This window comes from Oenanthe melanoleuca, chromosome 17 (assembly GCF_029582105.1).
Source record: "Oenanthe melanoleuca isolate GR-GAL-2019-014 chromosome 17, OMel1.0, whole genome shotgun sequence".
Lineage (NCBI taxonomy): Eukaryota > Metazoa > Chordata > Aves > Passeriformes > Muscicapidae > Oenanthe > Oenanthe melanoleuca.
Window position 1 is genome coordinate 10065554 of NC_079350.1, and position 27242 is coordinate 10092795.

The 27242-nt window shown below is 55.9% G+C and overlaps 1 protein-coding gene across 4 annotated transcripts in view; it reads left to right on the forward strand.

The window, feature by feature from the left end:
* RGS3 (regulator of G protein signaling 3) overlaps positions 1–27242 on the forward strand; it is a 63051-nt gene that overhangs the window by 20218 nt on the left and 15591 nt on the right. For all 4 annotated transcript variants that reach the window (XM_056505061.1, XM_056505063.1, XM_056505062.1 and 1 more), the window contains 5 exons: positions 2090–2277; positions 3546–3629; positions 6811–6922; positions 9657–9697; positions 17676–17798. In XM_056505061.1, the coding sequence (XP_056361036.1) occupies positions 2090–2277; positions 3546–3629; positions 6811–6922; positions 9657–9697; positions 17676–17798 (548 nt within the window). The remainder of the gene's footprint in view (positions 1–2089; positions 2278–3545; positions 3630–6810; positions 6923–9656; positions 9698–17675; positions 17799–27242) is intronic.

Below are 27242 nucleotides of genomic sequence, written 5' to 3' on the forward strand. Positions count from 1 at the left end.
GGATGTGAAAGGCTTGGGCTTCTTCCCATAACAAACTGTTTATTTTTATGGATTTGTTTTTAATTATTTAGTGTTAAGTTCAGAGGGAGGAAGGTGTCAGTTAACCTGAGGGATGAAGTGTGGCAGCACAGAGCTGCACAGCCAGTGACAGGAGCTGACATTTGGGTGTGTTTCTGTGGCAGGACCTGTGCAGGTGATTATTTCCTCTGATAGAACGAGGTGATTTAGGGATAAGAGCAAAAGCAAATCCTGAACAGCTGAGACAGATCTTATCTGCCCTGTGCTGAGCTGTGTCTTGTGCTCCGATATCATCTGCCAGTGCAACCAGGAAAAAGGGAAAATGGCAGGATTAATGCACTTAGAGGTGGAAACAACCTCTTGTGTCCCCCCAGCAGAGGCAGCTGCTCCTGCCAGCAGCAAACAGCAGAGCCCAGCCCAGCCCTGGCTGCCCTGCTGCCTTTATCTGGCAGTCAATGTGCTATTTCCTAACACTTAATGGAATATGTAATGCTGGGCAGGTTTGTGTGTTTGCTTTGGACGAGACCTTATCTGCCCTGGGCCGTGGTCAGGAGTGTTTTGGCTCATTTCTGCCTGGGAAGGTTCTGGGCATCTGTTACAGTCAAAAGCTGCTGTGGTGGGAGCAGAGGCTCTGGGCTGGCTGCAGGGAGGGAAGGAGGGAGCTGGGGGTCCCCAGAGAGGGAAGGAGAGATGCTGGGAGTCCCCAGAGAGGGAAGGAGGGAGCTGGGGGTCCCCAGAGAGGGAAGGAGGGATGCTGGGGGTCCCCAGAGAGGGAAGGAGGGATGCTGGGGGTCCCCAGAGAGGGATGGAGAGATGTTCATTCCTGTTCCTGAGACATCCCTGTGGGGGAGAAGGAGAATGCTGCAGCTCCTCACCTGGATATGTTCAATCCCAGTGGAGAGCTCTGCCTGCAGCCCTGAGCTGGCTCAGTTCAGGAGGAGGGAGGAAGGAATACATTGATTTTTCAGTGGGGTTTCTTTTGAAGATGTGAAGTTTAGGTTAGAGAGCTATTCAGTTCCTGCTGGATCTGTTGCCTGTGAGTTTTAGGGCAGGGCACAGGTTGCTGGTGTCCAGCAGGACGTGGTCTGGGCTCTGCTGGAGCAGCTGAGGAGGCAGTGTGCAGGAGAAAGCTCCTGTAATCCCTCCTTTGAGTGAGGATAACTCTGCAGGAGGAGGGGCAGACTGAAAACTAGTCAGGCTGCTTGGACCTTTTCCAGCCCCAGAATATAATGCTGAAAAACAGAGGATGATGTGATGCCAGCCTCATGAACAATGAGGTCATCCTTTATAAATACACCCAATGTCTGAATAACCAGCACTGGCAGCAGCAGGCATTGATCCCAGCCATGAATGTTTGTAACTTCTGCCTCTTTCTCTGACACCTCAGAACCTTCTGAGAGCTGTGATTAACCCACTGCCCCATGTCAGGACTTTCTGCACCTCCATGCCCAGAATCTAGAGCAGGCAGGGCTTGTGTGGATAAAGATGTTGAAGTCCCTCTGCAGCTCTCCTGGAGCCCCTTCAGGCCCTGGCAGGGGCTCTGGGCTCTCCCTGGATCCTTCTCCAGGTGAGACCCCCAGCTCTGCCAGCCTGGCTCAGAGCAGAGGGCTCCAGCCTCCTTTGGATCTCTCCAGCAGCTCCAGGTCCTCCCTGTGCTGGGACCCCAGAGTGGGACAGGGCCCTGCAGGTGGAGGCTCAGAGGGCAGAGCAGGTGGGATGTGTTGGGTTGAAGCAGAGCTTGCTGTGGCCCCCCTGGGGTCCTGTTTGTACCTTCCCAGCTGTGTCTGTGCTGCTGCTGGCACCCACTGCAGTCCTCAGGCCACAAGGGGCTCTGGAAACCCTCAAAACCACCCAAGGGCATCTTGTTTCCCACTAGAAAAAGTGGAAGCAGTGCTGTTATTTCATGAATCCCTGGGACACCTGGATAGCTGAGTGGTGCCTGTCCCTCCCTGCAGCTCTTGGCTCCAGCAGCTTCCCAGGATTTCCAGCCTGGGAGAGCAGGACTGAGCTGGAGAGGGCAGAGCTGGAGCTCCCCTCATCCTGTGTTTCCTTCTGCCTCCTCTCCACCCAGGGAATGGCTGCAAAGGGAAATCCCACACGGGCTCTGGGAGGAAATCCAGGCTGATGAAGACTGTGCAGACCATGAAGAGCCCTGGGAACTACCAGAACTGCACCATAGTGAGGCCTCACATCCCCCATTCCTACGGCACCTACGTGACCCTGGCTCCCAAGGTGCTGGTGTTCCCCATCTTTGTGCAGGTCAGTGGGGCTGGCATGGGTCAGTGCCCAGCCTGGGCCAGCCAGGGACCTCCCAGCAGGATCCCTGTCACCCTCAGCTCTCCTCTGGAACTGCCACAGTGCTGGGGCTGTCTCTAAGGGAGCTGTGTCCTGCCCAAGCAATTCTAGGTTGGGTTTTTTTCTCCTTTTCAGCTTTCAGATCTTGGTACTTGCTTGGGTCAGGAGGTGTCCCAGCATTTGGGCTTCAGAGCTAACTTAGAAAACTGATAAACCTCTTTGGGTGGATCAGTAGGCTATGGAAAAGAAGAAATTGAGTGCTTTGAAGAATTTAGTCAAAGAACAGTTGCAAAAAAGAGCACATCAAACCAACAAATAATCCCTGGAATTTTTCCATGTTTGTCTTTTGGAAGAAGACCTCTGGTTTATGGAAAATGCTTCATGATCTCAGAGAGCTGAATGAGCTTGTAAAGCCTCAGAAAATAGAAATCAGCTCAAAAGTCAATAATTTGCAAGACCTACAACAACTCTTTCTATTTTACCAATCCCAGAAAACAATTTTACAGATTTAAAAATAATAGCTCAGATCATAATAAAGGGAAAAACAAGGCTGATGACAATGACAGGCAGAGATTTTTTTTATAATGCATTTACCCTTGAAAAAGCAATGTTTTGGTTGGACACACCAAAATGGTTGGCCTTGGGCAGGAGCACAGCTGCCACTTTCTGCCTCCTTACTCCCAAAACTCCCCTTGGATTGTGCCTGGGAATCTGCCACTTCAGGGGCTGGTTTTTCCCTTTGCTCTGCCTTACCTGTGCAGACACTGCTCCCACTGTGCTGCCCCAGGCTGATCCCAGCTGCACTCAGGACACCTGAGCCTGTCCCATTCTCCAGCACAGGCTGGGGGCTGGCTGTGCCATGGGAAGGGAAGGAATTCTGGAAAGGTGCTGTGAGAGTGATGCACACCAGCCTGAGGTGCCAGCAGTGTGGTTGTGCTTCCTGCTGACTAACACCCTGACCCCCCATGCAGGGAGCCCCTGGCAGAGGCAAGAGCTCTTGTCCTTTCACACTGGGGCTGACCTAGGTGTGAGTGCAAGGCTTTGTTTTCTCCTCTAGACTGCAGGTTTGTGTTCTGAGCACAGTGCAGGATGGCTTCTCCCCAGTGAGTTACAGCTCAAAGTGAATGCAAAGTGGGTTTGGTGGGTGGAAAGTGTATCTCACAAACCACACTGCTGCTGGAAGGTTTGACTGTTTCTTGTGTTTATTTTTTTTTTTTTCCATCCAAAATCAGCCCCTGGATCTTTGCAACCCAGCCCGGACTCTGCTGCTGTCGGAGGAGCTGCTCCTTCTGGAGAGCAGGAACAGAACTACACAGGTAAAGCTCTTCCATGTTGTCTGAGCTCTCCAAACCTGCTCCTCTGCTGTCTTGCATAGAGGATTGAATCATAGAATCACCATGCTGTGGGTTGGAAGGGACCTTAAAGCCCACCCAGTGCCACCCCTGCCATGGGGACACTCCCCCTGTCCCCAGTGTCCAGCCTGGCCTTGGGCACTGCCAGGGATCCAGGGGCAGCCACAGCTGCTCTGGGCACCCTGTGCCAGCCCTGCCCACCCTGCCAGGGAACAATTCCTGCCCAATATCCCATCTAATCCTGGAAAAGCCATTCCCTGTGTCCTGTCCCTCCATCCCTTGTCCCCAGTCCCTCTCCAGCTCTCCTGGATCCCTTCAGGCAATATCAAAATTCTTCTGTGCTAGAAATCAGCTGTTCCTGTTGCCTTTGGGCTCACAGAGAGGAAATGTGGGTGGCAAATGCACATCAGAGGCAGCCCAGCAGACTCAGGAGCAGGGGGTTTAGGGAAATTTTGTGCCAGGTTAGAGAAGCACGGAATGACAGAATGGTTCAGGCTGAAAGGCACCACTGGAGGTCATCCAGACCCATCCCCTTGTTCAGGGATCCCCTGAAGTGACTCAGGATTGTGTCCACGTGGCTTTGCAGCATCTCTAGGGAAGGAGAATCCACAATCCAGAACTAGAACCAGACAGAACTCACTGCAGATGTTCTCAGAATTTCATTCCTGACACAGCTCACATGTCCTGTCCAAATTCCTTTCATCCTTCTTACTTCAACTTTTCTGCCATGTTATTGGAAAGCTGTTGGAAATTTGGGGGCATAATAGGACTTTGTCATCCTGTGGATGAGACAACTTTTACCACTCAAACTGGCAGAGTTTGGATATGGTGATCACATTTGCTGCTGGCTTCACTTGCATCCAACTGCAGAGTCTGCAAAGCCTTGGAATTTGGGAGAGAGGCAGAGCCCACTCATGCTCTGCTCACCAGTGCCCTTTCTCCTGGGGGACTTTCAGAGGATCTCACAGAGTGATTTGGGGCTGAATTCAGTTGGTGTGAACAATGTGTCATCTTCACAGCTTTGTAGAGGAAGTTGTGCTTCACTCATTTTAGTTTCTGGGTGGCCAACAGCAGAAGCCCAGAGCCACTTCCCATCACTGGCCAGCACAAACCACTGGAGGGCTGTGCCAAGTGACTCCTCTCTCTTTCCTTGTCCCTGAGCAAACTTTCTCCCATCCCCTGAAGGAGTCAACCTATCTCTCTGGAGGCTTGCCAGGGTCTGTCCTTTCCCCTGACCTTACCTCTGGGGCAATCCTTATTCAGGCCTTAATCACATCCTGTCTAGACTTTGCTGCAGTTCCCACTTTTCTGGTCTCCTGAAGTCCCTGCAGCCCCTGGAGTGCCAGGGGAGCCAGCAGGGGATGGCACAGGAGGTGTCCAGCATGTTTCTGCTGATCTGTGAGCTGACCAGGCTTTTATCTCCTTCACTTTGGGTTGCAATTCCCAAAACCCCTTCAGCATGTCTTCTTTGGGGTTGAGAGAACTGAGATGGCACCAGACCTGTCCCAGAAAAGTTATGTTTTGGCACAAGGTGGGCATGGGATCAAGGTTACAGTGCAGTTTCTACCTGGTTGTTCCTTGTATTACCAACAAGACCAGAAGGAATGAAGAGAGTGGATGTGGGCACTGGGCCAGCAGAGTGCTGAGAGCAGAGGAAGGGATTTAGCACAGAGAAGAACAGCCCCTCCCTGGTTTCATTGTCAATTAAAGCTCCACCAGCAGCTTTGTATTTACTGAGAATCCCACAGAAGTGAATTTGCACTGCAAGGAGAAATCTTGTGGCAAGGGCTTGGCTTTGGATTCAGAGGCAGATGCTCTTCCCTGATGTGAGACTCCCCAGCATGTGCTAAGGAACTCTCACCCAGCTTGTTCTCCTCAGGATGTGCCCACCAGGCACGGACACAGCTGGTTCCTATGGGTGCAGAGCCACCTCTGTGCTCTCTCCCACCCCTCTGGGACTCTGGGTGTTATCTCCTTTTGCAAAAGCATTGCTGAAAGGCCACAAACCCTTCCCTGCTGGGGCTCAGTGTTGCAAAGCTTTCCCTTTGCTGTGGGACGTTTTGGGGCCCTTACCCTGAGCAGGTCTGGCACCCCCTGTGCCATTGCCACACTGCAGCTGCTCCCTGGCATCTCTGTGACCAGGGCAGGGCAGGCTGGAGCTCAGGGCAAGGTTCTTCCCTCCCCCAGAGGTGCTGGCACTGCCCAGGCTCCCCAGGGAATGGGCACGGCCCCGAGGCTGCCAGAGCTCCAGGAGCGTTTGGACACCAGGGATGGACAGGGGGGAGTGTTGGGGGGTCTGGGCAGGGACAGGGGCTGCACTGGGTGATTCTGGTGGGTCCCTCCAGCTCAGGGGATTCTGTGGTTCCATGATTTTGTGGTCTTTGAGGCTTTCAGTGTGCCCCAGCTGCTGGAGGGCAGGACAGGCTCACACCTCAGCTGTGGCACCAACCTCATCCCTGGGAGGCCTCTGGCTCCAGGATCTCCAGTGCAGTGGAGAAACTCATCCTTATTTTAAAGGTCCCATTAATCTGAACTAACAGGACTGGGGACCTCAGGCAAGATTTTTCCCACTAGTCTGGAGTAGCTCCAGCCTCTGGGACCATTGAGGCTCTGCTGGAGCCCAGCTCTGGGCAGAACTGGGGCTGGTGTTTCCTTTCCACCTCCGCTGTGGTCTGAGGTGTCAGTTTGTCCCCTGCAGCTGCTCTCTGTGGGTCCTGCTCTTGAGAAAACCAAACTTTCCTTTCTCACTGAGAGCAGTGAGAAGCTCCTCCATGAGGGTGATCAGAGTGATCAGATTTGCTGTCAGGCTGCAACTTCTGCCCTGTTCTGGGATTAGCCGGCGACGTGCTCGCTCCTCCCGCTGTGATTTGTAACTGGTGGAAGTGGGAAGTGGCAGCAGGGAGCAGCCAGGGTGTGTTTGTGGTGTGGGGCTGCTGGGCAGGTTTGTCCCTGCTGCCTCAGGAGGTGCTGCCCAGCGAGGGGAGCCCGTGTGGGGCTCGCTGGCTGCAGGGGCCACCAGCCCCTCGGGAAGGGCTGCCTGGGCTCCCTGCTGAGGCTGTGCCCCAGGCCAGAGGGCACTGCCAGCACTGTCTCAGTGCCAGGAGAGCTCCCTAGAGCTTCTCCTCTGCTGCTCCTGTGCTTGCAGGTGACTCTCTTTGTCTACTCTGACCTGCTGCTGTTCACCAAGGAGGACGAGCCCGGGCGCTGCAACGTGCTGAGGAACCCTCTGTACCTGCACAGTGTCAAGCTGCAGGAGGGTGAGTGTCTGCAGCAGCACCTGGAGGCGTTTGGGGGTTTTCTGGCTGCTCCCTGAAAGGTTTCTGGCCAGCAGCAGGAGAGCACCCCGCTGTCCTGTTGCTCCAGTGCCCCCAAATGCAGCTCCCAGGTCATCCTTGCTGGGGTGCAGGGCCAGATTCACCCCTGCTAGCCCTGCATGAACCTGGCAGCTCCATCTCCTGGGACACCTCAGGCCCTTCCCAGCCTTTTTGGGTCTCAGGATTTGGGCTGCCATTCCCCAGCGTCTGTTCCCCTGTGACAGCAGGGACTGGCCAAGGCTGGGAAGGGGAACTGAAGGCTTGAGGTTTGCCTGTGGTGCCTTGAGGGAGTTCAGAGATTGGCTCCAAGGGTGGCTGGCCAAGCTCTGATGACCTTTACTTTGCTGCTTTGCTTTGCTACTTCTCTCTTCACCGCCCACGGCTTCCCTGTTGCTCACATCCATCCCCCTGCTCACCTCTCTGGGGAGGAAAGAGCAGGGCCAGGGACCTTGCCCTCACTCTGCACCTTGGCTGACACATTTTGTGTCCAGCTGAGGGCTCAGAGGGCTTCCAGGGCAGGGGTGACTGGAAATGGGTTATTTCAGGCTGTACAAGACTCCCTTTAGTTCCTTGGGGTCTAAAGAGGAATGAGGGAATTGCTCTACCACATCCTATTTACTACAGTGGAGCCACTTCTTGGCCCTGGGCCCAGTTTCACCTTGTTCCTTGTGTGGTGTGGTTGCTTTTTGGGTATGGGCTTGTTTTATGTACAGTTAGCTGCCTGTGGCACAGCTCCTCCTCCAGCCCAGGCACTGCCCTGGGACCCCATGGGGGGAATAGGGATGGGACAGAAGGAAAAACTTTCCTGTCATGAGGTTGGTCAGACATTGAGTTGTTGGATCTCCATGGAGATCTGGAGGCATTCAGGATTCCTGAGTGCTCAGGTCTGGGGGCTTTGGTCAGGGGATTGTACTCCAGAGCCCACCAGAGAGGCTCCTTCCAACCTGAATTACTCTAGAAGTGATGAGCCAATGTCTTTATGCAGTTCTGTGGCCCTGACCAAAAGGAGTGAATCCAGATCTGAGCTGCTTCTCCAAAAGGATCCTTTTCTGGGTGAATTTTGCTGCTTGCCATGACTTTTCCCAGCTGAGCCATGAGCTCTGTGGATGGACTGTGTCTCTCACATCCCCACATTGTTCTGAGCCTCAATGCTGGACACTCAGGCTGCCTGCCAGTTGTTATTTCTCATTTCCAGCAATGTTTCTGTTTCCACATTAATTCCCTGACCTATTTGGTGGGATCAGAAACACAAGGGAGGGAGATGGGGCACCACAGCCACGAGCCATTGAGAAAAGCCATTGAAGTCTCCCTGGGCTCTGTCGAGTGTGTTTTCAGCACTGCTTATTTCTAAGAAAGGGACCAAAGAAATTGTTCCTTGTTAAAGTGCTTTTGGTCAGCTCCTGGACTGTGTGTGTCCTGGCTGCTCCCAGAGGCTGGGGAATAGCTCTGCTCTTTTCACCTGCTTGGAGAAATCAGCTTCCCTGGTGCTGCTCCTGGCTCTGTTTGCAGCAGCACAGGATTGTGCCTCCTTCACCACAGGCACAGTGGCTTTGTGAGCAGTTTTCTGCCACTTATTTCCCTGTTGCCATAATGACTTGGCTGGACCATGTCTGGAATAGCTCCCCACAGCTCTCCAGAGGAGATGGAGTCCCTACAGCCTGTACACCCCCTCCCTGTACACTGGAATCCAACAGCCGGTGTTGAGGCAGCTCCAGCCCTCCTGCTTGGGGCAGGGCTGCTTCAAAGGCAGGTGGAGAGAGCAAGAAGATGTCTGTGCCTTTTGGCTGCTGCTCTCCTGCATGACTGAATGGCACATGAATAGGAACAGGCGTGTGGCTGCCTCCAACAATTGAGACATCTCCGGTGGACTCGGGGCCATTGTGCTGTTTCCTGTTCCTGCCGCTCGCCGCTCTGTGCGAAAGCAAATCAGCCTGATCTGCTCCACAATGCTCCCTCTTCCTGCTTTACAAGCCCAGCAGAGGCTGATGAGCAGCAGTTCCCAGTGACACAGGGCTGGCTTCCTCGGCAGCACTGTGGGAATTTCCACGTGCTGGGATCCTGGCTCCCCCCGGGTGGGTGTGCTCAGCTTTGGGGCAGAGAGGAGCTTTGCTCTGTCCCCACTGGGGGCTCATCCTCCATCCCCAGCTGGGACCCTCCAAACAAGGGCTTCTCATGTGCTGCTTGCCATCCCAGCTGCTGGGACCACCAGGACCACCCAGGACTTGGGGCAAGAAGCTGGCAATGAGATGTGGGAACCAGAGCTTCTCTGTCAGTCTGGGAGTGAAGTGCCCGCAGGGATAAGATGGAGAGACCCATCCCTGGTTCTCCTGAGGGGCTAAATTGGCTGTGAGAGCTATTTGGCTTCCCCTGGGAAGCTCCCACAGGCTGCATGTGCCAGGGCAGGTTGTGCAGCAGAGCCTGCATGTGGCCTCTGGATGAAACAAATCCTTTTCCAGAGGAGAAACCCCCAGGAGGGTCCTGGCAGGGCAGTGGGTCCCTGCAGGTCCCGCCCATGCCCGGCCCCAGCAGATGCCACATACATCACCCAGGTCACAGCCTGGTACTGGGGACAACAACAAACACCCATTCAGTGCTCTCAGCCAGCTCCTCTGCCTCTGGCTCCACTTGCAGAAACGTGGATGCAGCTTTGCTCTGATCCTGGTTTTCTTCCCTGCAGGTTCAGAAGATCGCAAGTTCTGCATCCTTTACCTGGCAGAGGTGAGTGCTGCTGTTTTCCACTTCAACTTTCCAGAGGGAGCTGGGCAGCTACTGCCAGCTCTGCTCCTTTCTTTGGGGAAAGGAGCACTCAAAAAATGGATTTCACTTCCCTTTAAATGATTTGCCAGAAGTCTGGAAAATAAACATAATGGCTGTAGAATATATGAATAAGCTGCTCAAAGGAGCTTGGGCAGCACTAGGACACGTTTCTTTCCCCTTCTCCCTGTGGATCTTCCTTGAAGCATCTCACTTTTGTTTTCTTTCCCCTGGAGGCAGATTTCTTTCCCAAATGTCTTGTCATTATTTTTAGGCACTTTGCTTTTCTTCTCTTCAAACATCCAGATTTGGAGCCCTCAAGTAAAATAAGGAAGCCCAGTCTGAAAGACAGAACCATAGCTCTGAACCCACATGTAGCTAAGTGCTCTAACCAGATTTGGGCTCACCCAAATTGGCACAGTTCCTTTTGTCAAGTCAAGGACTCTGTAAAATTGGTTCACACTGGACCTCCCTAATCATTGAAGGCTGTGAGGATTTTTTTTCCTTTTTCCAGTGACTTTACTGTGTTCCTGCTTTCAAGGCCTTGTATTTTCTGAGGTGGGTCTGGGAAAGCTCCCCAGGGCACAGAGGAGAAAGGCAAACATTGCTCAGCAGCACTGTGGAATAATGAACCATTGTGAAGGTTGGGTGCAAATGCTCAGCATGGAAGTTGTTCACCTTGAGTGCCTGGAGCTGGGCCAGGGCACGACTCACTGCAGAATCCTCCACTCCTCTCCTGTTCCCTGCCTGCTGTTCCTTCCTTGTCTCCTCTGTTCTTTCCGGGGTGGCTGGGCAGGGGCTGAGCCTCCCCTCGGGGTTTGCTGCCTGTGTGTCCCAGGGCAATGTCACCCAGGCTGGTGACAGCTCATCCTGGGCTGTGACTCAGCCAGGCTGTGCTGGCTGTTGGGATGAGGCTCTCCAGCGTTTTGTCAGGCCCTTGGAAAATGCACTCAGAGCCTGATATTTGATTTAGAAGCTTAGTGCCCCTAAGCAGAAGTGACCAAAAGAGTCACTGGCTGTGCTGGTGGCACCAGAGAGGATGAGGATGGACAGGGGCAGGGGGTGTGAGCTGTTGTGGCTTTTTGGCCCCGTGTCACCCTGAGGGTCTGTCCCCATCCTGCCCTGCTCCATCCCAGCCCTGGCAGCAGCTCTGTGTGTGCTGAGCCTGTCCTGGCCCAGCCCCTGGCACTGCTGGTCCCCTGGGGGGGTTTGTGGCCACTCTCAGCTGGGCTCCTGTGGCCCTGGGCTGGGCAGACACATCCATTGTGCTGCTCTGATGGGCTGGGAGGTCGGAGGAAGCTCTTGAGCTGCTGATTCTTGCCCACAAATCATCTGCAATGAGCACTAATGTGTTTAGTGCTGCTGAGAGCTGAAGGGAGCCCACGGGGCTGGGCTGACACTGCCTTTGCTGCAGGAAGAGGTCTCTGCTGAAGCCTTGAGCTGCACTCTCCTGCTATTGCTCATCTTGAGCCTTTAAATGTTCTGACCCATAAGGTCACAAATTTGCATTTGGATCTGACAGGCTACAAAACGAAAGTATGTTCTAATACCTGGGAGTTGCTTAATTTATTATAAACATGAGAGAAAACTCCAAACTTCAGGAAGTGTCACCAAAAAGCTACTGCTGGTCATCCTGTCTAATTGTGTGCAATAAATCAGTGCACAGAGTTTGAACCCTGGGCAGTTTGGTTATTGCAGGCAGAGCTAGCAGGAGCTGCAGAGCCTGGTGTGGGTTCCAGCACAAAGGGTGTTTGTTTAATGGGATCTGCAAGGTGTGAATTGCAGGGTTTGGAGATCCTGATTCTGGAGGGGCACTTGGCATCCTGGAAAAGCTAAATGGGATTGGAAAGACTGGGAAAGCAGAGGGAGGGTCTGCACTGAGCTGCCCCTTTTGGGAGTTTTGTTCCTCCTGGTGGCTGAGGCACAGCTGTGATAGTCCCAGCACAGACATGAGCCAGGATTTTGGAAGTGAAGGTGGCACTTTGTGGTCTCAGGAATGCTGTGTGTGCCTGGAGTCACAGAATCCCAGAACAGCTGCGTTGCCAAGGCAGGGTCACCCAGAGCAGGTGACACAGGGATGTCTCAGAGAGGGACACTCCACACCCTCCCTGGGCACCTGATCCAGAGCTCTGCCACCCTCATGGAGAAAAGTTCTTCCTCATGTTGAGTGGAACTCCTTGTATGTTAGTTTATGGCCATTACATCTCTAATTTTTCTATTTGCCAGCTGATATGTTAAAAAGTCCTGCCAGTGCATTGAGACCTGGCCTGGGCATCTTTCCTTTCAGGATTTTAAACCCAAAGAGCACAGTTTGAAGCTGAACAGCCCCTGCCTGTGACAGCTTCTGGCTGGTTTGAGCACTGCAGTGGGTGGAACTGGCACAGGTGCCCAGAGCAGCTGTGGCTGCCCCTGCATCCCTGGCAGTGCCCAAGGCCAGGCTGGATGGGGCTGGAGCACTGGGACAGTGGGAGGGGTCCCTGAGGTCCAACCCAAACCAGTCTGGGATTCATGTGGACCCACATTTCTGCACCCCACAGGATTTGGGCTGTGGGAGTTTGTCTGCATTTCCCCATCCCCCTGTTCCCTGCAGGGCACACAAACCTGGTGGGATGTGTACAAGCTGTCAGGAGGAAATGTTTGCTGCTGGTGGGAATGGGCAGCCTCACAGGGAGCCACGTGGAGCTGTGAGTGCCCCAGGGCTGTGTTCACACCCTTCCCTGCTCCGGAAATATCCTGCTGAGGGGAAACTGCAGGTCAGGGGTTTAATGCATTGTTACAAGTGTTTGATTCCAGCCCAACATATTCAGACCAAACTGACTCAAAACTAAACAGCTCAGTAAGTTTTTCCTTTGAAAAGCATTGGCAAATCTGATTTTTTTTTTTTTTTTCTTCTGGAAGTTTTTATCTGCAGACACTGGAGTTTGTCTTGGGAAACTTGTCCAACAGAAAATCCTTCCAGCAGCAGCTCCTTGTGCTGCTGTGGTGAGCACTTGTCCAGAGCTGAGCAAATTGCTGCCATGAATGTGTGCCTGAGCTGGCTTTGCCCATCCTGACTGCACAGGAGAGCCTCTGGACAAGTGCCAGAGAAATGCCACTGTCCCCCACCTTGTCCCATCAGAGAATCCCAGACTGGTTTGGGTTGGAAGGGACTTCAAAGATCTTGTCCCAGCCCTGCCATGGCCAGGAGCCCCTCAGTGTCCAGGGCCTTGGGCACTTGCAGGAATGGGGCAGCACAGCTGCTTGGGCAGCCTGGCTCTGTGTGCACACACAGAGGGTCCTGTGGGCCCTGTTCCTGCTCCCAGCCTCAGCTGCTGCCAGGGAATGCTTGGAACAATGAATCCCACCAGTGCTGCAGCCTGTGTGATTGCTCCACTCCATCCATGGCCCTGCCTATTCCACAGGAGCATTCACTTCCCAGAGTGTTCCCTGCTCCTGCAGAGCCAGCTCTGCTCACTTTGGGATCCCTTTGGGATGTGACACTGTCCCAGAGGGAGCAGCCAGGGAGAGCCCAGGTTCTGTCCCCAACCAGCAAATGTGAGTTCTGGGAAAAGCAATTCACTGATGGCACAGAGGACAAGCCTCAGGGACACTCTGGCAGATTTTATACCTGGGTAGTTTTGGGGTTCAGGACACGTCATCAGGAGGGTTTGCAAGGAGCATTTTGGGCACTGTCTTGGCACACCTTGGGCAGATGGTTTGGTGATAGGGAAGAGGGCAGAAGGGCTGGGCTGGGGTGGCATCAAACCTGTGTGACCAAGTGAGCAGCTGAGGGGAATTGTTGAGTGAGGAGGGAGTGGAGATGAGCCTTTGTCTGGGAAAGGGGCTCTGTTGGAGTTGTATCTCAATTTCCTCTCGTTCACAATAGGAGCAGAGCTGGTGCTTGTCAGCTCTGTGGCTGATGCACAGATGCAGGGATGCATTTCTGCTCCTTGCTGGGCTCCTCTCTGCATAGGGCTGGTGGCAGGGTGCTCTGGGGACAGCCCCTGGCCTCCAAGGCTCCAAGGGCTGGGCCATGGCCAAAGGCAGCAGAGATCCCAGAGGGGAAGTACCTCGGAAACTGCTCCAGACTACAATAGCTCCAAATCACAGAGCAAACCTTCCCCAGCAGAAACAGGCAGCCCTGGGAATATCCTGTGCACAAAACACAGGCCCCTGCTGCTGCTGACTTCATGCACCACCAGCACAGGCTGGTGAGAAAGTTCTGTTTGCTCCATGCTGGGGGAGTGGGGGCACCACGGCTCTTCCTGGGTTTCTGGACTGCTGGGCACACTGGTGATGCCATAAAACAAACTGGCAGAAACAGCAGGGGCTCTGCTAGAGATGGGGTGCCCAAAATGTGCCAGGGGTGCTGCAGGAGAGGGTGTGCACAGAGATCACAGCACTCAGCAGTCTCTGTGTGGCTCTGCTGTGGGCAGAGCACTGATGCCACATCCCTGCAAGTTCAAGGCCAGGCTGGACAGGACCCTGAACTATCTGATCTAGGGAGTGGCATCCTGGCCATGGCAGGGTGGAACAAGATGAGATTTAAGGTCCCTTGCAACCCAAACCATTCTGTTGTTCTGTGACATGACCCCTCCCTCCCACCCTGGGGAGCCAGGGGAGACAGAGGTGAGAGAGCAGCCCTGGGCTCTGCTGGGCACTGAGCTCAGGGCACAGAGGTGTCAGACTGAGTCTGGCTCCTCATTGCTGTGCTTTCTCAGCTCTGCAGTGTCACACAGAGGGGTGTCTGCATCAGGGGCTCAGTGTGCAGGGTCTGGGGGCTCCTCCTGTGATGCTGTCATTCCCTGGGGGCTCCTCTCAGGATTTAGGGGTTACAGAGCCCACAGAGCCTCCTTTGTAGTGTCTGCATGGCCAGACCTCTCAGCTGGCTGCCTTGGGGCTGGGTCTCAGCCTGGGGGTGCAGAGGGAATTTTCCCTGCAGATGATCTTGGCTGGGGCTGGTGTTGGCCAGCTTGGCTCATTCTCTGCAGGACCTGCTGTGCTTTCCTGCTCTCCCATGGGCAGGGTGGGGGTCTCATGCTGCTCCTGCCCTGGAGCTGAGGCTCACAAGGCTCCAGAGCCCAGCACACAGCACTGCAATAACATGTTTGTCACTGGGGGAAGGCAGGCAGAAAGCCACTGGCAGCCACTTCAGTCCCTGCCTTTATCTGGTGGCAAACACCCCCTTCACTCCATCTGCATCCTCCTTTCCCAGCACTGTGAGATTAAACCCTGCTTTCTCTCTGGAAATATTGGCAGGCCCAGAGCAGCCTCCCTGAAGGAAAACAATAACAGGGAGGCTGTTCCCAGCTGGTGGGGCAGCACAGCTCCCTGTCCCCCTCCCATCCCTCCCCTGTTGGGCAGCTCGGTGCCCAGCATGGACCAGGCTCCAGGGACACGAGTTTTATCCCAGGTAACACCCAGCCCTTCATCTGGACACGAGTTTTATCCCAGATAACAACCAGTCCTTCATCTGGCTGCATCCCAAGGGACTTTGCCTGGGTTTGGAGGCAGCCAAGGGTGCTCAGCCTCTGTGGGTTGGGCTTTCCCCAATCCAGGTGGGAGATTTTGGGAGAGCAGGTTAATGCAGAGCTCTTTCCTTGGGAAATGTGCTTTGGAGAAGTTAAATGTCATTGTGGAGAAATAAAGTTACAATAAAATGTGTACATGTTGGATAAATCCAATTTTGGCTGCTCATGTCCCCACAATACCTGGTGGGGTGGTTTCCTTTCCCTGAGCTCTGGAGCAGAGGGCAATCTGCTCTCCTGGCTGGGATTTTCCTGGCTGGGATTTTCCTGGCTGGCTGAGGTCAGGGAGGCTGCAGCAGCTGAGGGGAGCAGGAGGAGCAGAGGGGCACTTTGCTCTCAGCAGCCAGCAGAGCTGAGCATCGCTGTGTGCTAAATTCAATCAAAGAGATGGGCTGTAATTAAATCAGGGAGGGGCTCAGGGCAGGGCTAGGTGAGCTCTGTGTCTGTCACAGCCAGGGGACACGAGATGTCCTTGGAATTGCTTTAAGCCTGGCTCCAGGGAGTGACAGCCCTTGGCAGGGCTGGGGGTGTGCAGCACTTACAGCACTGGGATGGGCTCACAGCTGCCCCCGTGGCTCTGGGGCTCTGCTGAGTTCTTCCTTCATTCTCTTCTGACCACAAATGTGGGGCAGGGAAATGCCAGCCTGGATTCCATCCCAGCAAATGGGTGCTCATCCTCTCCTCTGGAGGTGATGGGTGTCACACTGGTCCAGCCTGGTGACCTGCTGGTGTGGGACTGGGGGAGACTGGGACATCCAGGATGGGAGAAACTCACAGTGACACTCCAGGGATGCTCAGAGCATCACTGCCACCCAGCATCTGGGGGCAAGGGGGAGCCCCACCTGTCCCTGAATCCCAAACCTGATTGTGCTCAGGGAGCCTGAGAAGGAATTTTCAGTGTTTAAGCCTGGAAGAATATGTGTGGGGATGTCCAGGCATAAGAAAGTTCAAACTTTCTCTTTCATGGAAGTCTCCTTGCAGGGCAAAGGACTGAACCAGAGCCCTCTTTCCCAGGAGGTGATGTGGGAGTTTGGTTTATTTACCACTTTGAGGGATTTTGGATGAAACATGAATGAATTCCCATCCAATACAAACAGTGATTTAAATGGTGTGACTAATGAGCATTTCCCCTTCTGCCTGTGTTATGTCTCTGAAGTCACAAAGCTGCAGGTTCTCTCTGACCTTTCTGGGAAAAAGCAGCTATTGGGGACCTGCCCTACTGGAAGGAAATTCTAGGGGGAAAGAAAAGGTCTTTTTTCTGGCCCTTAGTGAACAGCTCTTTTTCCTTTCTTTGCAGTCTGTCCTTTTTGGTTTTTTTCCCATCTGGCCACTTAAGCAGACGATTCAACCTTGGGCATTTTGGGACCCTTTATAAAGTGAAACGTGCAAAATCCCAGCAGGCAGCAGATGTTATAATGCTTAATTTTGAGCATGAGAGAGAAGCAGTTGAAGGGCTGGGAGACAGCTGCTGAGAGAACTTGGTCAGAAAGTTCCTTAAGTGAGTGAGATTTGGCCCAAAGAAAACCTGTCCAAGAGGAGCACAAGATGTGTGCAGGGAAGGGCACAAGAGGAGGTGGGCTCAGCTGGGATAACTTCCCATCATTTCTCTTAATTCCTTTCTTGCTGGATGTTGCTACCAGACAGTGTGTGACCAGAAGTGGAGCTTCATCCCCAAATTCATCCTGGTGTTTGTTAAGTGAGGAGCAGGATGGGGATGCTGCCCTGGAGTTTTATTCTCAAATTCATCCTGGTGTTAAGTGAGGAGCAGGATGGGGATGCTGCCCTGGAGTTTTATTCTCAAATTCATCCTGGTGTTAAGTGAGGAGCAGGATGGGGAAGTTGCTCTGGAGTTTTATCCCAAATTCCTCCTGGTGTTTCCTAAATGAGGAGCAGGATGGGGAGGCTGCCCTGGAGTTTTATCCCCGAATTCATCCTGGTCTTAAGTGAGGAACCAGGACAGGGAGGCTGCTCTGGAGTTTTATCCCCAAATTCATCCTGGTGTGTGTTAAGTGAGGAGCAGGATGGAGAGGCTGCTCTGGAGCTTCCCTGAGCTCTTCCTCCCAGCCCCACCCAGCCCAAAGGCTCTTGTTCTCACCAGTTCATGCTCTGGTGCCTCATTAATGTTTGCATATGGCAAAGAGCAATTTCCACCCTCTCTTTCCCCTGCAGAGGCTCTGGGTGCAGGACTGCCTGTGCTGTGCCCGTGCTGTCCCTGCTGCCCATGAGGCACAGCCAGCTGCCCTGCACCACTCTCTGTCTCTGGAGGGGGCTGATTTCCAGTCTCTCCCACTCTGCTGTGCCCAGGGAGCAGGACAGGGGTGTGAGCTCTGTCCTCCTGTGCTGTGTGTGTGGGGAGTGAGGAGTTTGCACACCCAGGCAGGGCCTGTGACACACAGCTAATGACCTTCTCCCTGCCTGTGTTTCCTTTACGTCAGAAGTCGGAGTGCTTATTAAGTTTGGAGGCTTACTCCCAGGAGCAGAAGAAGAGGATCTGCTGGTGTCTGGCTGAGAACATCACCAAGCAGCAACATCCAGCAGCAGCTCCTACGGAGAGCAAGGTAAGAGACACGGGGAGCTGGAGGCTGCTGCCTGCAGCATGCAGTGATGCTCAGAGATGCTCCTGCAGCAGGGCTCTGCAGCAGGCTGGGGTTTGCCAGCTGGGGAGTGAGTTTGGATCCAGCACTGCTGTCTGCAGCTTCCTGCCCTGCCTGGGGAGCAGTGCCTGCATTTGCATCTGCTGCCTGGAGCTGACACCTCCCAGCATCTGTATTTGGATATCTGGGCAGCTGAGGCTCTACAAGCCCGTGGCCAGCCTGCTCTGAGCTCAGCTCTGGGGCAGGGCTGAGAGCAGAGGGAGAGGCTCAAGCTGCGGTCTGTGGGTGCTGATGAAGAGGCTGAGGTCATGGGAGCAGTGGGGCAGAGATTTGCCCCTTCTGTGCACTTGGTGGGCTCAGGTGTTTGATCCTGATCCCACAGATGTGCTCAAAGCACAGAGGGCTCATTTGGGCAGTGCTGTTTTTCATGCTCACAGGCAGCCCCAGCACTTTTCCCACACTGAAGAGCTCCAGCTTGGCCTGGGAGTGCTGGCTCAGCAGAGAAATGTGTCTGTGGAGGGCTCTGGGGCTCTGCCACACACCCTGCTCTGTGTGGGTGAAGGGAACACCCTCATCCACCTCTCTGGGGCTGGGGCTGCCCCAGGAGCTGTCTGGAACACTGGCAGTCTGCTGGCTCGTGCTGGCAGGTTTGGGATGCTGGTGAGTGACACTGCTGTGGGAGAAGAGAAACCCTGTGCTGAGTGTTTGAAGAGCTGTAAGTGCTGCAGACAGGGATTTGGGCTAAACCCCCAGATCCCTCCCTTGGCTGGTGCAGGGGGGTGGAGCAGCTCCTGCCCCTGTGTGGGTGCCTGGCAGGGCTGGCTCCAGGGCAGGGCTGATCCTTGGAGCTCCCTGCCCGGCCCTGGAGCTGGGAGATGTGCCTGTGGCTCCAAACTGGGTCAGCACAAACATCTCCACAGGAGACTGAGCCTCCAGATTCCTTTTCCTGCACGTTTCAGGCAGACTAAAATAGCAACAGCAGCACAAAGCCTGAGAACCTCGTTACCAACCAGAGCTCCCACTCTGAGCAGCCCTGGGCAGCTGATGGAGGAGGTGACAGTGCTCACCACACTGCTGCTGTCCTGTGCTGCATTTCCTGGCACAGCCCTGCCCAGGCATGGGGCCCTGCTGGAATCCATGGCATGGGCTGCCAGGGGTGGCTCTGTGCTCGCTGGTGTGATCCTGCCTTGGGCTGGGGATCATCCAGGGTGAAGCTCTGCAGGGACATTTCCAATCCTAAAAATCCATTTCCAGTCCTAAAAAGGGGCATCATGACAGGAGCTCTGGGCTCTTTGGGTTTTGGGGCATGGTGCTGTTTGCTCTCCCCAGCCCAGACTGTTCATGGCAGGGCTCTGGAGCTTCTGCTCCCCCAGTTGTGAAAGGAGCCTGGCCACTGAGCAGGTGAAAATGCACTCCAGAAGACATCACATCTCTTTCAAAGGCTTTTCTGTGCCTCAGTAGCCAAGAGGGTGCTCTTTGTGTGCTGTGGAGAGCCATCATGGGCTCTCCAAAGTCGTGACAAAGGGGGTTTGTCTTGGCTTGCCACAGCTGAAGGAAATCCCACTGGTGGGGTGTGGGGCCAGGAGGGAGAAAAGGAGAATGGCAGAACTACCAGGTACTTTAAATTGAGTTTATAGCACCTTCCCACCCCAGCAAGGTGTAAAGTGCTCAGGATGCAACTTCAAAGCAAACCAGGTGTGAAATGCAAGTAGGAGCAGGGAAGAGAAGGAGATCCCAAGGGACAGGGTGGGCACAGGGCTGGGCAGGAGCCTGACCTGGGAGAGCTGCAGCTGGGGCTGTGTCCAGGCTGTTTGGTCAGGACAGACCTCTCTGGGGGTGCCAGAGCAGTGGGAGGCAGGAGCTGGGAAAATCAGCTGCTTCTTGCAAGGGAGAACTGGTCCATTAGCTTGGCTTACCAGCCATTTGATACTAGGGCTATTTAGGGAAAAAACCCAGTGTCTGTGCTCTGTGAATGGACAAATTAAGCTGGAAATATCAGCCTGGCCAGGAATCTGATTTGCAAAGCCTTCAAAACTGCTCCAGCTCAGCAAGAGGCAGCTGAAATTGCTGTGGCCACAGTGTGCAAAGGGGATGTGGGCAGGAAGGGCCAGCACAGCCTCGGTGCCAGCAGAGCTGAGCTGAGCCCTGGGCCAGCTGTGGGCAGGAAAAGGGGCACTGGCCAAGCACAGAGCAGCTCCTCAGGAGCCTCCATGCTGTGCAGAGATCAGATTTTAGAGGTTGAAAACCTCCTGTTTTTCCAGCCCCCCCTGAGCTCTGCCTGGGTAGGGCAGCACTAAGGGCAGGAAGGTCCCTTGGCTCGGGGACAGGCTCTGCAGAGCTGTCACTGCCTCTGGCAGTGCCTCTGGCACTGTCCCCAGGGAGGATGGTGTCAGGCCAGCAGGATGAGCCCTGCGGGGGCTGTGTTGGCACTGCTGCTGTCAGAGCTGGTTTTGGAGCAGAGCTGCTGGTTTCTGGGGGGCCTGAGCAAATGCAGCATCTGCTTGTGGAGAAGGAGGAAGAGAAATCCATGAGGGATGCAGCTGTGATAGTCCAGCCCTGCTCCCTGTGGGCTTTTCCTGCCAGGGCCAGTGCAGGAGGAGCTCTGGGGACAGCGTGGCTGTTGTGGTCCAGCTCTGTGTCCCCAGTGTCTGGGAGATGTGGTGCAAATGGGGCTCTGCTGCCACTGTAAGACTTGGCTGAAGTTCCCTGAGCTGCAAACCCACCCTGCCAGCTGCAGCAGCTCCCAGGAATTACTCTGTAGGTATTTTCTCCATCTGCAGAGCCTTCTCCCTCTCAGCCTTGTGTCCAGTCTGCTGTGGGATGCTGCTCCCTGCCCTGTGCCTGTAAAACACATCCCCAGGGTGAGCCAGCTTGGAGCAAACCTTCCCCAGTGGGGCTGTGAGGAGCTGGAGCCACAGCCATGGCTGTGCTTTCAGCAGGGCAGCTTTGGGCATTAACTGAGTTAACCCTGGGCTGGGCTGCCCTCATTGCTGCAGCAGTTTGGGATAATCCTGACTGCAGAGAGGGCAGACTGCAGAGCTCAGGGAGCTGCTCAGCTGCTTTGGCTGCCAGGGAAAGGATCCACAGCCCAAGCCTGTGTGTAAAGGACCTGCTGCCACCGTCTGATTCTCACTGCTTGTTTCTTTGTGTCTTCCACACTCAGAACGGCTGATTACTCTTCCCTTCTGGCTCCGTGACCTGAGATTACCTCGGAGAGGATGGCTGGCTGTATCTGAAAGATGCAGATTATCCTTAAGCTAACTAATTACGGACACTCTGTGGACTCTGGGGGTCCAGGACGGGTGCTCCCGTGGTTTCGAGGGATGCCCGGCACTTTCCCAGCCCTGGTGGGAGCAGGCGATGTCCCCGGCCCCTCCTGGCAGCGCAGGCTCCGGTGCTGGGAATGCGCGGCCGGGCTGGCGGCCCCTCCCTGGCCTCGCTCTGCTCGGGAAGGGCAGGGCTGCTTCTCTCACTGACAACGTGCTTGACAAGTGCGAGTAAATGAGCTGTCAGCGGAAGCAGAGTGTGATGGAGGGCTGATGGAAAGCAGGGCCGGGGGGACAGCGCTCCGTGTGGGTCACCCCGCTGTCCCATCCCCTGCTCCTCTTCCTCATCCCCAGCACCCTCGGCACCCACCCTGCTCCTGGCCACAATCCTGCTCCTCTCCACAATCCTGCTCCTCGGCACCCCCTGCCCCAGCAACTCCCTCCTCCCGAGCCTCCCTTGCACAGTCCAGCCCCAGCCCTGGGGACAAGTGACCAGCATTGGGGACAGGGCAGTGACCAGCACTGGGGACAAGTGACCAGCATTTGGGACAGGGCAGTGACCAGCACTGAGGACAGGGCTGTGACCAGCATTGGGGACAGGGCAGTGACCAGCATTGGGGACAGGGCAGTGACCAGCACTGAGGACAGGGCAGTGACCAGCACTGGGGACAGGGCAGTGACCAGCATTGGGGACAGGGCAGTGACCAGCATTTGGGACAGGGCTGTGACCAGCATTGGGGACAGGGCAGTGACCAGCACTGAGGACAGGGCTGTGACCAGCATTGGGGACAGGGCAGTGACCAGCATTGGGGACAGGGCTGTGACCAGCACTTGGGACAGGGCTGTGGCCAGCATTTGGGGACAGGACAGTGACCAGCATTGGGGACAGGGCAGTGACCAGCATTTGGGACAGGGCTGTGACCAGCAGTTGGGACAGGGCTGTGACCAGCATTGGGGACAGGGCTGTGACCAGCAGTTGGGACAAGGCTGTGACCAGCAGTTGGGACAGGGCAGTGACCAGCACTTGGGGACAGGGCAGTGACCAGCATTTGGGACAGGGCAGTGACCAGCATTGGGGACAGGGCTGTGACCAGCATTTAGGACAGGGCTGTGACCAGCATTTGGGGACAGGGCTGTGACCAGCGCTGGGGACAGGGCTGTGACCAGCACTTGGGGACAGGGCTGTGACCAGCAGTTGGGACAGGGCAGTGACCAGCATTTGGGACAGGGCAGTGACCAGCGCTGGGGACAAGGCTGTGACCAGCATTTGGGACAGGGCAGTGACCAGCATTTGGGACAGGGCTGTGACCAGCACTTGGGGACAGGGCAGTGACCAGCATTTGGGACAGGGCAGTGACCAGCACTTGGGGACAGGGCAGTGACCAGCATTGGGGACAGGGCTGTGACCAGCATTGGGGACAGGGCTGTGACCAGCATTTGGGACAGGGCAGTGACCAGCATTGGGGACAGGGCAGTGACCAGCATTTGGGGACAGGACAGTGACCAGCATTTGGGGACAGGGCAGTGACCAGTGCTGGGGACAGGGCAGTGACCAGCATTTGGGGACAAGGCTGTGACCAGCATTTGGGGACAGGGCTGTGACCAGCATTTGGGACAGGGCTGTGACCAGCATTTGGGGACAGGGCAGTGACCAGCATTTGGGACAGGGCAGTGACCAGCATTGGGGACAGGGCTGTGACCAGCATTGGGGACAGGGCTGTGACCAGCATTTGGGGACAGGGGACCAGCATTTGGGGACAGGACAGTGACCAGCATTTGGGGACAGGGCTGTGACCAGCACTTGGGGACAGGGCAGTGACCAGCATTGGGGACAGGGCAGTGACCAGCATTTGGGACAAGGCTGTGACCAGCATTGGGGACAGGGCTGTGACCAGCATTTGGGACAGGGCTGTGGACAGCCCCATTCCTCCCCATGCCTCACAGCAGTTTAGTCAGAGTGTGATCAGCTCTTCAGTGGGGAAGATGGGAGGATTTTGCACTTTCTTATTTTGTTTTTGGCTGAAGTCTCTCCATTTTGGGCTGGGAACCTGCTGCCCCAGCTGCCCCAGCTGTGCTCCAGGGGTTCTGCTCATCTGCTGCTGTGGGGCAGGACATAGCCAAGGGTGCACCTGGATCTTCACCACAGCCTTTCCTCCCACAGTACCAACACGAGAGGCTGGCAGGGCTGAGCACATCACAGCAGCACCTGGGGGGCCGACCTGAACCTGGCCACACCCTCCAAGCACCGAATTGTGCTGTCAGGGGGCTCAAACAGGGGAGAAACCTTGAGGGTGATTCTGTCCCAGTGAGAGGTAAAGCATCAGCTGGCAGGACATGCAGCCAGGTCACAAAAACAAAAGATCTTGTTCCACTGTTCCATGCCAGGGAGCACAGCCCTGGGCTGGGAAAACTCATTACTGAGGACAGCCAAAGGCTCCATGGATTTGTGAGGCTGTGGGACCAGAGTCCTCTCTGAGTCAGGCTCCAGTTCAGCTCTCTCTGTTTAAAACTCTGGAGGAAGCTGTCCCTCCTTGTACAGAGCCATGAAACCACACACTGGTTTGGGTTGGAAAGAATCTTTAAAATCATCCAGTTCTACCTCTCTGCCATGGGCAGGGGCACCTTCCACTGTCCCAGGCTGCTCCAAGCCCTGTCCAGCCTGGCCTTGGGCAGTGCCAGGGATCCAGGGGCAGCCACAGCTGCTTTGGACAGCCTGTGCCAGGGCCTTACCCCCTCTATAGTAGAGATTTTTTTCCTAATATCTGACCTAACCCTGCTTTCCTTTGGCTTAAGGCCATTCCCTCTGTCCTGTCACTTCAGCCCTTGTCCAAAGTCCCTCTCCAGCTGTCCTGAAACCCATTTAAACACTGGAAGGGGTTCTAAGTTCTCCCTGGAACCTTCTCTCCTGGCTGAACATCAGTTGGCTTCTTGCCTTCACTGCAAGGACACATCCCAAGGTCCTGGGAGCTGGGATGTGCCTGTGGGGCTGGGCTGGCCTGGGGTGCTGACTGTCTGTCACCTCTCCTGAGCCCGGGGTCACTGAACCCTGGCTGACTGTCTGTCACCTCTCCTGAGCCCGGGGTCACTGAACCCTGGCTCCCCCAGCCTTGCTGCCCAGCCCTGAGGCTCTTGGTGCCGTTCCCAGCTGGCTCCCAGTGCCCAAGGGCTCCATTTCTCTGGGAGATGTTCTCCCAGTGCACCCAGTGAGCGAGCCAGCATCCCCTCAGCCCCTCCCAGCAGGAAGGCTCGGGGCTGGAGCCGGGCACGAGCAGCTGCCAACACTTCCATCGTGGCCAGAGGCAGCTCTAAAGCCTGGAAAGGCCAATCCCCAGAGCGGCTGGTGGGAGGGAGAGCGCCGGCAGGAGCGGCGCCGGCAGCGGGGGATGAGCTGAGCTGTGAGATCATCGGCACGGGGCGGTGAGGCAAGGCTGAGCGCTCTGAGCAGCGCTGCTGGCCTTTAATGAGGTGCTGGAAGTGCTTTGTTGCAGCTGCCAGCCCTGCTCTCCTGTGCCCAAACACCTCCTGCTCCTTCTCTGCCCTCCCAGCAAGGCAGGGGAGTGTGAGTGTGTGCAGCCTCTGAAGTCAAGTTCAGGTCACTCTTTGCAAAAGTTACCCAAACCCTGGTATCTCTGCAGAGTCAGTGGATCTGTTCAAAATTCCAGGGGGCTTTGGGTGCCCAGAGTGGTGTGGGACTGGTAGGCACAGCTTCATCCTGCCCCCATGGCACCCTGGCCCTCCCCGAGGTGTCCTGCCCTGGAACGAGCCCCTTCCTGCTGCAGCAGCAGGGCAAGGCCACCAGCACCTGCAGGAGGGCTGAGTGTGGCTCTGGAGCCACCAGTGTTGGGTTTGGGATTCTTCCCTCCTGTGTGAGGCTCTGGCCATGGCCCTGTTGGAGGCACAGCAGAGCGGCTGTGCCAGCTCCTCTCCTCTCCTCTCCTCTCCTCTCCTCTCCTCTCCTCTCCTCTCCTCTCCTCTCCTCTCCTCTCCTCTCCTCTCCTCTCCTCTCCTCTCCTCTCCTCTCCTCTCCTCTCCTCTCCTCTCCTCTCCTCTCCTCTCCTCTCCTCTCCTCTCCTCTCCTCTCCTCTCCGTGGATGTTTCCTCCCAGTGATCTCTGCTGGCAGCATTAACAACTTCCAACACCAACCTCGTGTTCCTGTGTAAGTGGTGTTGGGATGAGTCCTTCCTAGTGGATCTGCAGTGGCTGAATGCATCAGGCTCTGGTTGTCACCTCCCTCATCCTGCCCAGGGGACAGAGCTCTGATCCTGCCCAAAATGCTGCAGAGATTCCCCTGCTGAGCAGGACTGAAGGGAAAGGGTGCTGAGGGCTATGGGCTGATGGCAGTGACAGGATCTGCTCCTTCCTCCCCCTTTCCTACCACTCTGGATTTTTACTGCCAGGGATATTTATGGCCCAGACATCATCTCACAGCTCTGGGTCTCCTGGCTCTGCCCTGTGGTGATGAGGCTGCAGGCAGCAGCTGGAGCCCGGCTCAGGAGCTGTATCCCCATCCCAGTGGGGCTGGGCACATTGGGGTGCTGGCTGGGTCATCCCTCACTGAGAGGGGTCGGGGACCCTCAGGATGGGGGTGCTCTAAGTCTCAGGTGCCCCCAGTGTGGGGACATCCCACAGACCTGCAGCCAGCCAGGTGGCCAAGAGAGGGAACAGGCACCAACCCCAGCAGGCCCAGCTCCCTTCAGCAGGGCAGGCAGGATGGGAGCTGAGCACAGCTGAGCACGGCTGTGCCATGTCACTGCTGTCCATGGTGACAACGTGCAGCTGAGCTCAGCTCTGTCTCCAGTGAGACCAGGGAGCTTCCTGTGACACTTCCAGTGCCAAATTTCCTGAGCCACTGCAAAGCTGTGCCTACCTGTGAGGCAGAGCAGGCAGCACAGGTTCCCTGCTCCATCCCAGGAGCATTCACGTGGCCCAGAGTCTGTGCTGGAGGAGAGCTGAGCACAGACTGTCACTGTGGCAGCAAGGACCTGTCAGTGAGCAGTGGGGCACATAGAACCAGCCCATGTCTGAGAGTGGCTGTGCACACTCCTCACTGTGCTCTCTCTGGAACCATCAGGACAAGTGTCTCAGTCAGTGGGGTGTAATTCCAGCAGCAGAAATGCCCAGCCAAGGCAGTCGGGCCCCCAGCCCCACGTGCAAGGGGGTGTCATGAGAGGGCCCTGGCCTTGCAGGAGAGGAGGAGGGGTGGATGGTCATGCGTGGGCTGTCCCCTGGATGGACACCATCCACCATCCTCCATCCTCCATCCTGCCTGTTCATTCTCCCTGTCCCTGCCCATTAGGGTCGAGCTGCTCACAGAGGTTGAGATGCAAAGGGCAGAGCGCCCCATTGCAGAGGGTCCCCCACCTCAGAGCCGCCACTTTGGGGGGAAAACCCCAGGAACAGCGAACTGGCAGCAGAATTTCCTTAGGCAGGAAGCAGCGGGATGTCCGCGCTCGGTGTCGCTCGGGAGCAGGACAGGGCAGAAGGGCAGCGCGGCGCTCGCAGGGTGTGCACGGCCCTTCCTCGGGGCGCAGCGGCCGTGCGCTGCTGTCAGCAGGTAACAGCACCTGCAGGAGAGCCGGCAGAGCCAGAAATAGCTCGAGGGGCACGAGGGAGCCGTGTCTGCCAGAGGCTGGGGCGGTTTCAGCCGCCGCCTGACACGGACATCAATAACAGCAGGGCAGAGCCGGAGCGCCGCAGCCGAGCGCACATGGCGGGGCCGGCGCGGACGGCGCTCGCTCGGCCCGGGGGATGCAGCTGAGAGCCCGCCCGCCTTTGGTACGTTCCACCGGGCGAGATCGCAGCCTGAGGGCCGCACCTCGGCTGGGCAGGAGCCGGCTCGGGCTGGGGAGGCGGCACAGGGCGTCAGGAGCGCGGGTGTCCGTGGGGATGCGAGGCACCCGCGGCGCTCCTGCCCCGCTCCTCCCGGGGAGCCTGTGGCTCCTGCACGGCTCGTCTGCCAGGCTGGGCTTGGGGCTTGGTAAGGTGCATCCAGGAGGAGCCAAGGGGCATTTGTAGCGCGGGGATGTTTTGAGGTTCGCTCTCAAATTCGGGCTGTGCACGGCTGTGCCATCGGCACCAGCGGGCTCTTGCTGCGGGATCAGCATTGCAATGTGCCCACAATGTGGACTTTCTGCTCCAGGA